General features: G+C 41.6%; 3 protein-coding genes across 3 annotated transcripts in view; all 3 read left to right on the top strand.

Annotated features, from left to right (window-relative positions):
• Positions 1-15,413, top strand: part of MED19 (mediator complex subunit 19) — a 751,866-nt gene that overhangs the window by 526,135 nt on the left and 210,318 nt on the right. The gene's annotated exons all lie outside the window — the stretch shown is intronic.
• UBE2L6 (ubiquitin conjugating enzyme E2 L6) overlaps positions 1-15,413 on the top strand; it is a 622,645-nt gene that overhangs the window by 233,615 nt on the left and 373,617 nt on the right. The gene's annotated exons all lie outside the window — the stretch shown is intronic.
• On the top strand, positions 11,336-12,241 carry LOC126936424 (olfactory receptor 1019-like). The gene is given in 1 exon segment (XM_050759222.1): positions 11,336-12,241. A coding segment is annotated over 1 exon segment (906 nt).

The raw sequence follows: 15,413 nt of genomic DNA on the forward strand, positions 1-15,413 counted from the left end.
GTTGAGACTTCCTCCCACATCAGTAGGGTAGGGACTGAATTTCTTTTAGACAAACAAGTTATTTGCCTAACAAAGCCCTTTGCTTTGCCTGGTGATTTTCCCTAGGGTTGTGAAAACCCAAAGTGACAGGCTTCCAAGGAGAGAACAGCCTCTCCCTACCTACCTAGGAAAAGCAGTCTGTCCACATCATGTTCTCACTGGACTTTGCACTCCAGGCCCCACACCTCATCTCAGGAGGTGTCTATCAGAGAGTTATCCATAACAGTGAAAAGTTGGAAACATCTTATTGTCAACCAACGTTGACCAGTTGAGTAAATAATGATACACATATAACAACAAAATAGTATGCATCCGTTAAACATGATGATGTCGGCTACTATTTATTGATATGGGAAAATATCCATGACATCTTGCTGAGTGAGAAGGTAAAGGGCAGAATAGCTTGCATAGTATGAATCTGTATATGGAAAATTACAGTCATGAACATACTGAGAGATTTATATCTAAAGTAAAAATAATCAACTCCCATTATCTGTGGTGGTGGGATTTCAGGTGACATTTTACTTCCTTTTTGGTTCTCTTCCGTCTTCTTTAAATTTTTTTTTTACAACTAGCATGTGTTACTTTTACAAAGAAAATAGAGCTATTTGGAGAGGATGGGAAATAATATTTTTTGAGATCGAGAGATGCATTTTCAATATTGTTAAGTGAATGAAGCAATTATGGTATAATCATATGTGTGTGTGTGTGTATGTATGTGTGTGTGTGTATACACACAGATATCTCCAAAAAAATACTACCAAGCACATTTCCCAGGGACATTCAGATGATCAAAGGAAATAACATTTGAGAGCTCCACACCTATGTGTTCAAATACACACAAGTATTGATGATTGACATCACCAGCATTTTCAATCACTTTCTGTGAGACCTAGAGATTATATTGACATGTGTCCCTGTGTGCCACTTGGTCTACAGAGCCTTTTGAGGTTCATTAAACTGAAAATAGAAGCCCACAAGGGATGGACACTATAAGTGAAGAAGATCTAGCCTTGTATCTGGTGGAGAATCCCTGCTCCTCCGGGGTTCCCAGACACCCTCACCTAGCAAGATCTTTCTGCCATTCCTTGGAAAAGAGAAAACTTGCAGCTCTGGGTCTGCCTCTGAGAGACTGCATCAAAAATTCCCACTGGCACTTTCCCATGTGCGCATTCCTCAACTCTGAGAGTCAGGATTAAAGCCAGTTGAATCTTAACACAGGAATCTTCCCAGCAAAAAGTACTCTCAAAGCTTTGTTACTTACAGCTGGCTGAGAAGTGCTCCTGAGAAAGCTGGCCAGAAGCAACAGATGAAAAGAGGAGGGAAACATCCCACAGCCACCATTCCCGCCAAGAGGTCTCCAATACCAAGTCTCTGTTCAACCACAGGTAAGTGGGCTGGGGGTGGGATCCTATCACCAATAAGGGCTCAGACTCCTTTATCCTCCTTCTTCACCAGTCAGGCCCAAACTTCCTCAAAATTCCCAGGCAAATAGGAAAAAAAAAAAAAATCAGAGCTTAGAACCTAGAGGCAGCATGAAGTAAATATGAAATTAATTTCCTTGGGATTATGTTCTGGGGCCTCTTGTATTTCACAGCTCACATTCTCCCTGGCACAGCCTAATTGCTCTTAGCTTCAACTGCCAGTTCTATTGTATATATCAGAGACCTCAGACCTTCCAACCTGATTCTGCTGTCCTCCTCACACTGACATCTTCAGTCCATCACCAAATCCAAACATCTCTCAGATTCATTTATCCCTAGCTATGTCCACCACCCACACTCCAGTTTAAGCTGTAACTCCTACCTGGATGACTTCAATATCCTCTCAACAATCTTGCCCATCCATTGACCCTCCTCCAATCATTTATTTACATCTGCATTCAGAGTGATCTTGTCAAAAAGTAAATATGACCATGTCATCTTCCTGGTGAAAATTATGTAATGGTAGCCCATTAAAAAAAAAAAAAAAACTTTTTTGAGATGGAGTTCCACTCTGTTGCCCAGGCTGGAGTGCAATGACGCAATCTCAGCTCACTGCAACCTCTACCTCCCAGGTTCAAGCAATTATCCTGCCTCAGCCTCCAGAGTAGCTAGGATTACAAGCGCCCTCCATTACGCCCGGCTAATTTTTTATTTTTAGTAGAGATGGGGTTTCGCCATGTTGCCCAGGCTGGTCTCGAACTCCTGACCTCAGGTGATCCGCCCGCCTCGGCCTCCCAAAATGCTGGGATTACAGGCATGAGCCACTGTGCCGGCCCAAAAAAAAAAAATTCTTTAACATGGTCTAGGGTACTGGATAACAGTTTAGGCTCTAGAACCTGACCACCTTAATTCAATCCCCAGCTCTGCCTCTTATTAGCTGTGTCTGTGGGCAAGTTACTTGGCTTCCTTGTGCCTTGATTTCCTCTATGCAACATGGAGATATTGATAGTACCTCCCATAAGGTGATTGAGAGGATTAAATGGGCTGGGCACTGTGGCTCAGGCTCACTATGTGCCATGCTGTGTTCCAGGCACTGGGGATATAGTGACAAATAAAATTGAGAAGATTCTTGGCTAAGTGTGATGGCTCATGCCTGTAATCCCAGCACTTTGGGAGTCCAAGGCAGGCCGATCACTGGAGGCCAGGGGTTCAAGACCAGCCTGGCCAACATGGCAAAACCCCATCTCTACCAAAAATACAAAAACTAGCCAGGTGTGGTGGCATGTGCCAGTAGTCTCAGCTACTCAGGAGGGTGAGGCAGGAGAATTGCTTGAACCGGGGAGGCAGAGGCTACAGTGAGCCGAGATCCCACCACTGCAGTCCAGCCTGGGCAACAGAGCAAGACTCTGTCTCAAAAAAAAAAAAGAATTAAATGAAGTTAAAGGTATTTGGAAACAATGCCTGACACACAGTAAGCCCTCAATAAATGTTACAAAATACTGCCTCCTGCTTGCGAGGCTCAGCCACACCACACGGCCTCTCTCTTAGCCCTGTACCTACGCTGGTCTTTATTCAGCTCCTCTTCCTCACCAGCAACCCTGAGACCTCAGGGTCTTTGTGTACGCTGTTCCCACTCTTCCTTCCTCTGGAAATAGCTTCTTAGGGAAACCCTTCTTGACCTCCCGGAACCAAATCCCCCCGTTTTAGGCTCATAACATTGGGCACCTCTACTTCAGAGGTACTGTCTCGGTTGCAGTTTTTCAATAACGTATGTGATTGTTTCACTCACGTTTGTCTCCCCACCTAAAGTCTAAACTCCGCAAAAGTGGGCACCATGTTTTTTTCTTGTGATTGTATCCTCACCTCCTACACAGTGCCCAGCACCCAGTAGATGCAAAATAAACATATTTTGAATGACGGAATACATGCCCTCACATCTCCATCTCCTGTAGGAAACTGCCTCCTAAGCTTCAGAACACTGCACCCACCAGTCTCCTGAACTTGTTATACTCTCCCAGACTCAACGCATCCTTCCCCAAACCTGTTACCTATTAGAGGAAATGACGCCACTATTCACCCATTTACCTAAATTAGGAATCAGGAAATCAGCTCTGATCCTCTTTGGGGCCACACATCCAACCAACGAGCAAGTACTAATAAACCCATCTTCTAAAGACTTCCTTAATCTTGCTATTCTTAATCTCTCCGAGGGCAAAGATCTTGTCTACCTTAATGACCATTGTGTCTCCAGTACTAGTAATAGGACTTAACTGTTCGTGAATAAATAAAATAACACTACCCTAGCTAAGGCCAGTATGATCGTCGCCTAATGTATCTCCCTGGCCTCCCTCTAATTCATTTTTACATCTGAGTCTGACCACGTCACCATCCTGCTTAAAACCTTTCAACTGCTCCCCACTTACGGGACTCTGCCTTCAAAGCCAGTCCTCCAGAGGCAAGACAGTATTTTCTCATGGTGAATAGTGACCAGGACTGGTTAACTATTTTTAAATAGTTATTTTAAAAAAGGAAGGAATAAATAGTGCCCAGAATACTCTGGTGGTCCAAAAACATCAGTTTCTTCTCCCATTCCCTAAAGCTCTTCTTATCAAAAGGAAAATGATTTATGAAAACAGCTGAGACTACAAACTACTAAGCACTGTGTTTTACAGACAAATATCAAGGAATACAAGTTATAAACCAAACCAGTGAGTTCCCTAGTGTCCTCAAGAAAAGAGCTATCAGAGAGAGAACTGGAACCCATCCATGGTTCTGTATTAGATCCATGGGGACAGGAGATCTTCAGAAATTCTCAGAGATTCTCTCATCTTCAGATGGGCTCCACTTTCACAAACCTCCCCTCTTCTGACCTTGATGAGCCTCCTGTCTCCTGTCACGTCAGAACACTTCAACATTCAGCCCAATTGCATCCTCATTGTCATGGCAGCCCCTCCTCAGAGTCTCAGCAGGAGAACTGAAGGAAGCTATTCTCCTGCTCTTTCAATCAGGAATTATTCCTGTGAATCCAGAGTTCTCCAGGGCTTTATCACACATCACATCCCAGTGTTACAGCCAACTCATTCCTTAACGACATCAGCTTGCTAGAGATGTGTGAGCCCAGCTCATGGGCCCACTGAAGAGACAAGCTAGGCAAATTGTCCCTGCCAGCTTCCTTCTTGTTTTCTCTCTGCTGAGGTCTTTAAGGACCACAATAAACAGCATGTCTCTTTCCTATGCAAATTCTGAACGAATTAAGAGATAAGATGTAGAAGCAAGGCAGATAGGGGGCAAAATATTACCTGCATCACTGATGAAACTTTTTAATGCAAAACATGATTCATACCTGTAGGGTGAGCTGTCTTAAAACTGAACCCCAGAATTACACACACTGAATGACCAGTTTTAAGATCTACATTACAGAGAAGCAGAACACAGCAGAGCCTATGCTTCCGAGGAGCAAAGAAGAAGGCAGAGCAGAACTATACAAACCCAATCTCTTCTATGAAACTCACTGATCACAAGACGCACTCACCCTCCAAGAGAAGCGGGTAAGAATATTATACAACCGATATCCTTCCATACGGAGGGAAACATCATGAATAAAGAAGCATCCCCCTCTGGTGCTCTCTGCAGCTAAAATCTGCTCAAATTGTTTACATTTCAAAAGGCCCGAAGTTGTCAATAAGATGCTGATAGTACGAAACCACGTTACGGGCTTTGATTAGAGGCCACCTGTTTCTAGCTACCCCAGAATGCTGTAAAAGAGGCTCTGCCTCATTCCTTCTTTACTTCCAGCCATTTGACAACCAGTATACCATGGGCACCAAATAATCAGAACAGACACCCAAGCAATCAGAGCAGATGCTTACCATTACGCTCTACAGGACCTTACCCTTGGTTATTTGAAAACCTAGATGATGAGGATCCCAACAGGCAAATTTGTGGGAGCATGAGAACACTGGAGAGAAGTTTCACTGGCATGGAGTTTACGAGGGTATGCCCTTTGACCTTTGCTCCCTGCCTAGAGATCTCCACCACCTATTCTGCCATAAGAACTGTGTCCTTCATACACTCGTAGGTTCTCTGTACCAATATTCACTGTAGCAAAGATAGAGAACCAGCCTATGCCCATCAGTGGTGGACTGGATAAACAAAACGCAGTTATATATACACCAAGGAATACTACACAGCCATAAAAAGGAACAAAATCATGTCCTTTGCAGCAACATGGTTACAGCTGGAGGCCATAATCCTAAGCAAACAAACACAGGAACAGAAAACTTAATACTGCGTGTTCTCACTTACAAGGGGGAGCTGCACTCCAGCCTGGGCAACAGAGTAAGACTCTGTCTCAAAAACAATAATAATAATCATAGCCATTCTAAATGGGGTAAAATGATATCTCGTGGTGGTTTTGATTTGCATTTCCCTGATGATTAGTGATCAACATCACTATTCATCATGGAAATGCAAATCAAAACCACAATGTGATACCACCTTACTCCTGCAAGAATGACCATAATCAAAAAATGTAAAAAAATAGATGTTGGCGTGGATGTGGTGAAAAGGGAGCACTTTTACACTGTTGGTGGGAAACTAGTACAACCACTATGGAAAACAGTGTGGGGATTACTTAAAGAACTAAAAGTAGATCTACCATTTGATCCAGCAATCTCACTCCTGGGTATTTACCCAGAGAAAAAGAAGTCATTACACGAAAAAGATACTTGCACACTCATGTTTATAGTAGCACAGTTCGCAGTTGCAAAAATATGGAACCAGCCCAAATGCCCATCAATGAGTGGATAAGAAAATGTAGTACATACACACACACACACACACACACACACACACACACACACACCATGGAATACTACATAGCCATAAAAAGGAATGAAACAGTAGCATTTGAAGCAACCTGGATGAAATTATAGACCATTATTCTAAGTGAAGTAACTTAGGAGTGAAAAACCAAACATCACATGATCAAACTCCTGGGTTCTCACTCATAAGTGGGAGCTATGAGGACTCAAAGGCATAAGAATGATACAATGGGCTTTGGGGATTCAGGGCAATGGGTGGGAGGGGGTGAAGGATAAAAAGTCTGTTACATATAATTTGAAGTCAAGTAGTGTGGTGCCTCTAACTTTGTACTTTGTGCTAAGAATTGCTTTGGCTATTTTGGTTCCCTTTTGGTTCTGTATCAATTTTAGGATTGTATTTTCTATTTCTGTGAAAAATGACATTGGTATTTCTACAGAGATTGCATTAAATGTGTGTATTGCTTTGGTTAATATATTCATTTTAAGTACATTAATTCTTCCAGTCCATGAGCATGGATGACTTTCCATTTGTTTGTGTCCTCTTCAATTTCTTTCCTCAGTGTTTTGTAGTTTTTCTTGTAGGGATCCTTTACCTCCTTGATTAAACTGATTCCTAGGTATTTTGGCTGCAGTGCAGTGGCACAATCATAGTTCACTGCAATCTCAAACTGCTGGGCTCAAGCAATCCTCCCACCTCAGCCTCCCAAGTAGCTGAGACTATGGGTGCACACCACCACACCCGGCTAATTTTTTTATTTTTTGTAAAGATGGGCTCTTGCTATTGCCAAGGCCGGTCTCGAACTCCCAACTTCAAGCAATCCTCCTGCCTCAACCTCCCAAAGTACTGGGATTACAGTCATGAGCCACCACATCTGGCTTATTTCATCTTTTGTACTATTATAAGTGGGATTGCCTTCTTGATTTCCTTTTCAGCTATTTCATTGTTGGAGTATAGAAACACTACTGATTTTTATATGTTGACTTTGTATCCTGCAATTTTACTAAATGTGCTTATCACTTCTAGGAGTTTTGTGGTGGAGTCTTTTGCTTTTTCTAAATATAAGAAATGTAATCTGCAAAGAGGGACACTTTGACTTCCTCCTTTCCAATTTGGATTTGTTTGTTTGTATTTACCTGATTGCTCTGAATAGGACTTCTAGTACTATGTTCAATAGAGTGGTGAATGTGAGCATCCTTTCTTATTCCAGTTCTTAGAGGAATGGCCTTCAACTTTTCCCCACTCTGTATGATGTTAGCTGAGGGTTTGTCATATATAGCCTTTACTGTTTTCCCCTATGCCTAGTTTGTTGAAAGTTTTTGTCTGGAAAGTACATTGAATTTTATCAAATATTTGTTCTGGCCAGGCACGGTGGCTCATGCTTCTAATCCCAGGCTTTTGAGAGGCTGAGGCAGGAGGATTGCTTGAGGCCAGGAGTTCAAGCCCAGCAACATAGAAAGACCTCCATCTCTATTTTTTAAAATATTTTTATAATAAAAAATTTTTAAATGTTATGCTTTTTCTATGTCTATTTAGATGATCATATGGTTTTTGTCCTTCATTCTGTTCATGTGATATATCACATTTATTGATTTGCATAGGTTAAACCGCATCATTGCTTCCCTGGTATAAATCCTACTTGTAAATGGCATATTATCTTTCATTCAGCCTCAGCTTTTCTTTGTTGAGAAACTTCTGTGTGTCTGTTTGTTTGTTTTTTGAGACAGGGTCTCCCTCTGTCACCCAGGCTGGAGTGCAGTGGTACCATCATGGCTAACTGTAACCTTAAGCTCCTGAGCTCAAGCAATCTTCCCACTTCAGCCTCCCAAGTAGCAGGGACTACAGGTGCACATCACCATGCTTGGCTAATTTTTTTTTTTTTTTTTTTTTTTTTTTTTGTGGGGACAAAGTTTCACTATGTTTCCTAGGTTGGTCTCAAACTCCAGTCTCAAGTGATCCTCCTGTCTCAGCCTTCCAAAATGCTGGGAGTACAGGTGTGAACCATCACACCTGGCCAGGAAATTTCTTCATTATTGTTTCAATATCGTTACTTGTTATTAGGGTTCAGGTTTTATATTTCTTCCTGATTCAATATTGATAGATTGAATGTTGCCAGGGATTTATCCAGTTTCTCCAGGCTTTCCCATTTGGTTAGAGTATAGTTACTCATAATAGTCTCTGGTGAGGTTTTGTATTTCTGTGGTATCAGCTGTAAAGTTTCCTTTTTCACTTCTGATTTTGTTTATGTAGGTCCTCCCTCTTCTTTTATTGGCTAATCTAGCTAGCAGTTTATCAATTTTGTTTGTCTTCTCCAAGTACCAACTTTTTGTTTCATGGATCATTTGTTTGAGTTTTTGTTGGTGATGTTTTTTGTTTGTCTTTTGTTTTTTTCAGTCTCTATTTTGTTTAGTTCTGCTCTAATCTTTATTATTTATTTCCTTCTGCTAATTTTAGGCTTGGATTTTTTTTCTTGCTTTTCTAGTTCCTTAAGATGTATCATTAGATTGTTTATTTGAAATTTTTTTACTTTTTTGATGCAAGTATTTTTTACTATAAACTTCTCCCTTAGTTTCATTCTTCTGCATGTGAGTATTCAGTTTTCCCAGCAGCATTTATTGAAGAGACTATTCTTTCCCCCAATTTATATTCTTGGCACTTTTGTTATAAACGAGTTCACTCTAGATGTATGGATTTATTTCTGGGTTCTGTATTCTGTTCCTTTGGTCTATGTGTCAGTTTTTATGCCGGTACTATGCTGTTTTGACTACTATAACTCTATAGTATAATTTGAAGTTGAGTAACATGATTCCTCCAGTTTTGTTCTTTTTGCTCAGGTTAGCTTTGGCTATTCTGGGTCTTCTGTGGTTCCACAAAAATTTTAGAATTGTTTTTTCTATTTCTGTGAAAAATGTCATTGGTATTTTGATAGGGATTGCATTGAATCTTTAGATTGCTTTGGGTAATATGGACACTTTAACAATATTGGTTATTCCAATGCATGAACATGAAATCTCTATGTTTTTATGTCCTCTTCAGTTTCTTTCTCCAATGTTTTACAGTTTTCATTGCAGAGATATTTCACTTCTTTAAGTTAATTCCTAGATATTTAATTTTATTTGTAGCTACTATAAATGGGATTACTTTCTTGATTTATCAGATTGTTTGCTGTTGGAATATGGAAATGCTACTGATTTTTACATGTTGATTTGTATTCTGCAACTCTACTGAATTTGATTATCCATCATAATAGGTTTTTGGTAGAGTCTTTAGGTTTTTCCAAATATAAGATCATATCATCCGCATACAGGGATAATTTGACTTCTTCCTTTCCAATTTGGATGCCCTTTATTTATTTCTCTTCTCTGATTGCTCTAGCTAAGACTTCCAGTACTATGTTGAATAACAGTGGTGACAGTGGACATCCTTGTGGTGTCCCCCGATCTTAGGGGAAAGGCTTTTGGTTTTTCCATATTCAATATGATGCTAGCTATGTGTCTGTCTTGTGTGCTTTTATTATGTTGAGGTATGTTTCTTCTAGATCCAGTTTCTTTAGTTTTTATTATGAAAGGACGTTGAATTGTATCAAATGCTTTTTCAGCATCAATTGAAATGATCCTATGATTTTTGTCCTTCATTCTGTTGATATGATGTATCACATTGATTGATTTGCATATGGTGAAGCATCCTTGTATAGTCTCTATATTATTTATTTGGCTATAAACAGTGCCAGTAGTATCTGTGATTTCCTTGGTGGCACAGGGTAGAGTTATTAGTGGAAGTTCAAGCAATTCTCCTGCCTCAGCCTCCCGAGGAGCTGGGATTATAGGTGCCCACCACCATGCCAGATTAATTTTTGTATTTTTTGTAGAGACAGGGTTTCACCACGTTGGCCAGACTGGTCTCAAACTCCTGAAAAGTGATCGGCCCGCCTCGGCCCTCCAAAGTGCTGGGATTACAAGCATGAGTCACCGCACCCAGCCAGTTTTCTTTTCTTATAATAACATCAATCATGTTAGAGTAGGGTTCACCCTAATCAAGTGTGACCTTACATTAACTTGATTAAATCTGCAAAGATCCTACTTCCAAATAAGGTCACAGTCACAGGTACCAGGAGTTATGATTTCAACACTTCTTTTTGGAAGATACAATTCAACACACAACACTGGGAGAAATCACTGCACTGCACATTCTAATGACTGAAGGCATCTGATTTCCTGTGTCCCAGGCCTAGGGGACTAGCACTATTGGAGTCTCTGCTTCCAAACATGACCCACACTGATCCTTTCAATTATTCCCTCTCTGGGGCAATAGACCAGGCCTCCAACACCCACTGCAGATGCTGGTTCCCTGTAGAACAGGAAATTGGGGAACAGAAAATGATTCTAACTACATAATAAGGATACAATTACTAGAACAGGCTGAGGTTTTTTGTTTTGTTGTTTTTTGTTTTTTGTTTTTGTTTTTGTTTTTGATGGAGTCTTGCTGTGTCACCCAGGCTGGAATGCAGTGGCACAATCTGGGCTCACTGCAACCCCCGTGTCTCTTGGGTTCAAGTGATTCTCCTGCCTCAGCCTCCTGAGTAGCTAGGACTACAGGTGTGCACTACCATGCCTGGCTAATTTTTTGTATTTTTACTAGAGACGAGGTTTCACCATGTTGGCCAGGCTGGTCTTGAACTCCTGATCTCAGATGATCCACCCACCTTGGCCTCCCAAAATGCTGGGATTATAGGTGTGAGCCACCACACCTGGCCAGACTGAGGTCTAATTCCACTTTCCTTATGTACTAGCTTTGTGACCTCACATAAGTTGATCATCTCATTAAATATAAATGGGTATAATATTTAAACAGAAGGTATGTATGAAGTTTCAACAGCTGCTTTAAAAATGAATTAATACATGGCTCATAGCAGGTGTTCAAGTCTTACTAGTTCCTCTCCCTCTTTCCCTAACACTGCTTATCCTGGGGATATTTAAAAAGCTTTGGGCACTGACCCGAACTCTAGGGTACACACGTGTCTTATTTGGTCTCTCTGCAGTGACATGCACACCATGGTGGAGAACCACACCCAAGTCACCTGGTTCTGCCTGCTGGGACTTACAGAGCAGGAGGAGCTCAAAGGCATCTTCTTTGTGCTCTTCCTGCTCATATATTCTGTCATGGGCAACCTGGGAATGATCACTCTGATCCATGCAGAACCACAGCTCCACACCCCCATGTACTTCTTCCTGGGTGTCCTGTCCTTCATAGACTCCTCATTTTCCATGGTGGACACCCCCAGGCTGCTGGAGAGCTTCCTCATCTCAAGCCAATCCATCTTCTTTGCAAGCTGTGTGGTCCAGATGGCCCTCATGACCCTCCATGGTACTGCTGAGTGTCTGCTCCTGGCCATCATGGCCTATGACCAATTCACCGCTATCTGCCACCCTCTCCTCTATCACACTATTATGTCCCAACATCTGTGTGTCCTGCTAGTGGTGACCTCCTATACTGTTTCTGTTGCCAATTCAGCTTTGCTGACTGGGTGCCTCTTTAAGCTGCCCTACTGTGGCCCCAATGTCATTAACCACTATTTCTGTGGCATCCCTCCTGTGCTTCATCTTGCCTGCGTAGATACTACTGAGGGTGAGACCATTATCTTCTCATCGTGTGTCTCGCTCATCCTCTTTACCATCACCATTATCCTAGTCTCCTATGCCTACATCCTGGTGCCCATTTGCAGAATGCGCTCCCTGCAGGCCCAGAGCAAAGCTCTCTCCACCTGTGCCTCCCACCTCACCATCATCTGCTTCTTCTATAGCACCATCACCTTCATGTAGCCAAGCTCTCACAATTCCATGGAACACAACAAGGTCATGTCTGTCTTCTATACTGTAATCATCCCCATGCTGAACCCTCTGATCTACAGCCTGAGGAATAAAGATATAAAATATGCTTTGAAGAGGAGATGCCTGTGAAAGTTGTGTTCATAACCAAGTGTGGAGCATTGAGCATCCTATCCCAAGCCGTAACATGGTAGCCACAATATAAAGTATGGATAATATTAACCCTTAGATAGAGCAAAGTATATGCCAGCACTAGTTTAAACACTTGACACATTATCAACCCATTTAATCTTCACAACAAGTGTATGAAATGGGCACTATTATTATCCCTTAGGAATCTGGAGCACAGAGAAGCTGAGTAACTTGCCCAAAATCACACAGCTGATAAGAGGCAGTCTGGTTCCAGAGACTATATTCTCAACCAATGCACGGTACTGACTTTTTCTGATGACTACATCTCAAAAAAGAACAATGGCAGCATTCCTTAAATTCCAGATATCATAAGGAGAACCTGGATCACAGCATTATAAAGTGGTATGGGAGGTTTGCCGCTGTATGGGAGGTTTGCCTCGATCAGCTCGGGAGGCTTGCATTTATTCATTAAGATTAGTTAACAAGTGCCATGTTGGTGTGCACATGTACCCTAGAACTTAAATAAATATATATATATAAATAAAAATAAACCAAAAAAAAATTAGTTAACAAAAACGAGTCAACACCATTAGAGGTGATTGATATTGTGGACTTCCCAAGTAAAAAGTATACATCAAAGGCTTAAGGCTTAAGACCACATGAGTAAACAAGTTTACTAGAGAACTTCCCCACATCCCATTGTTTACTACTTTAATTTATTTAACTAAAGGTAATGGGACCAGGCCGCCTTCAGCCTGGTCTATTACCGAGGTCATATGAAAACACTCAGGCCTTCCAAAAGGGTTGTGGCTATCGTAACTTATATTTTTCCCACCAGCCTGATCGAACCCCAACATCAGGGACCATGGGGTTTGCAGCCTCTGCACCCACACCTCAGTTCACCTTGCCTCTGACTAACTCCTTCTCTTGGCCTCTGTGTGATGTTGAGTCAGTCACCTAGACCCTGATCCCCCATTTTCCCAAGTGAAAACGGGACAGTAACACCCACCTCAACTGGTTATTATTAGGCCTCCATGAGGGGAAATAGGGGCTCCCACAGAGTCTGGCACAAACAACTGTTCACAAACTGTTGATTTCCCCGCTTTCCTGGGGAAACCACTCCATAGGATCACATATTCTTATACATCAATGTTTTTTGAGGGTGAGACCATATTACATAGTGTATCAGTCCATTTTCATATGGCTATGAAAAAATACCCAAAACTGGGTAAATTATAAAGAAAAAGAGATTTCGCAGACTCACTGTTCCACATGGCTAGGGAAGCCTCACAGTCATGGCGAAAGGTGAAGGAGGAGCAAAGGCACGTCTTACGTGACGGCAGGCAAGAGAGCATAAGCAGGGGGAACTGCCCTTTATAAAACCATCAGATCTTGTTGAGACTTATTCACTACCATAAGAACTGTATGGGAAAACCCACTCCCATAATTCAATTACCTCCCACTGGGTCCCTCCCATGACACATGGAGATTATGGGATCTATGATATTAAATAACATTTTGGCTGGGCAAGGTGGCTCATGTCTGTAATCCCAGCACTTTGGGAGGCTGAGGTGGGCAGATCACCTGAGGTCAGGAGTTTGAGACCAGCCTAGCCAACGTAGTGAAACCCCGTCTCTACTAAAAATACAAAAAATGAGCTGGGCGTGGTGGTGCACGTCTGTAATCCCAGCTACTTGGGAGGCTGAGGCATTAGAATCACTTGAATGCAGGAGGCAGAGGTTGCAGTGAGCTGAGATCATGCCACTGCACTCTAACCTGGGTGACACAGCAGACTGTCTCAAAATAAGTAAATACATAAATAAATAAATAACATTTCATTGAATCATGAGAAAGTTCTTTCTTTTCCAATCCTTTTTTTTAGCTCTTCTAATATTTTCAAAGTTGAAGTCTCTGTTTGATACTAGTTTGACTTTAAACCTTCCCCAATTGTGTCTCCTTTTTAACACAGAGAGCGAGTTTTAGCACTTAACAGTAATTAGCCAGTATTTAATAATGTTACGTTGTTTTCCTTTCTATTTATTTTTATGTTACACTTTTATTTATGATTCTAATTTAAAAGGTTTTAAATAAACAACTGGTTAAAACAACCCAAGTTTCAGAAAAATCACAGTACATGTGATACACAGGGCAAAGGAGGTAACCAAATGACTTTAGGAACATTTATATAGGTAATTCATGTTTTTCAAAACATTTTCACGTTCATTATTTTATTTGATCTTCACCAAATGCTGTAAGAGAAGTAAGCCAGGTGTTATTACTTCCATTTTACAGATAAACAAAACTAAATAAATCTGATTAAGTCTCACTGGAAGGCCATACAATAGCTTAGAACAGAGAACCCAGGGCTCCTGAATTGTGCTGGAACCCCCTGCACACAGTTCTCAACTTCCTTTCAGAAAAACAAACATGAAATTTCTTGATCTTCTCATATTATGGACTGAATTGTGTCTCCCCTAAATTCATGTTAAAACCCTAACCCCCACCACCATCCCTCAGAATGTGATGGCATTTGGAGATAGTGCCTTTAAATGGGTGATTAAGTTGAAATGAGGCCTTTAGGGTGGGCCTAGTCCATTCTGACTGGTGTTCTTATAAGAAGGGGGAAATGTGGACACAAAAGAGATGCCAGAGATGCACACAATGGAAAGCCCATGTGAGGATGTAGTGAGAGGGGGGCAGCTGCAAGCCAAGAACAGAGGCTGCAGAAGAAACCAGCCCTGCCAGCACCTTGCTCTTGGATCCACCTCCAGCCTCCAGGGCCATAAGAAAATAGATTCCTGTGGTTTAAGCCACCCAGTCTGTGGTATTTTGTTATTGCAGCCTGAGCTGACTAATGCAGCTTCCATACTCAAGGCTGCCTCTTGGCCCAATATGGGTGCTGAAGCTCTAGCCATCAGTTCAATGTTTGAAGAAAAAAGGTGGAGGAATGAGAAAAAAATACCAGCTGCCTGTTCCCTTTGGTAGCTGCTATGGTGTGAATGTCCGCCCCGCCCCCTCCCCCAAAAAAAACTCAAGTTGAAATTTAATTGTCATTGTGATCTTATTAAGGGATAGGACTGTAAAAAGGTGATTAGGCCATGAGAGTTCTGCCCTTGTGAATAGATTAATGCCATTATTGAGTGAGTGAATTCATGAGAAAAGCAAGTTTGAC

The sequence above is a fragment of the Macaca thibetana genome, chromosome 14 (genome assembly GCF_024542745.1).
Source record: "Macaca thibetana thibetana isolate TM-01 chromosome 14, ASM2454274v1, whole genome shotgun sequence".
NCBI classification, from domain to species: Eukaryota; Metazoa; Chordata; class Mammalia; order Primates; family Cercopithecidae; genus Macaca; species Macaca thibetana.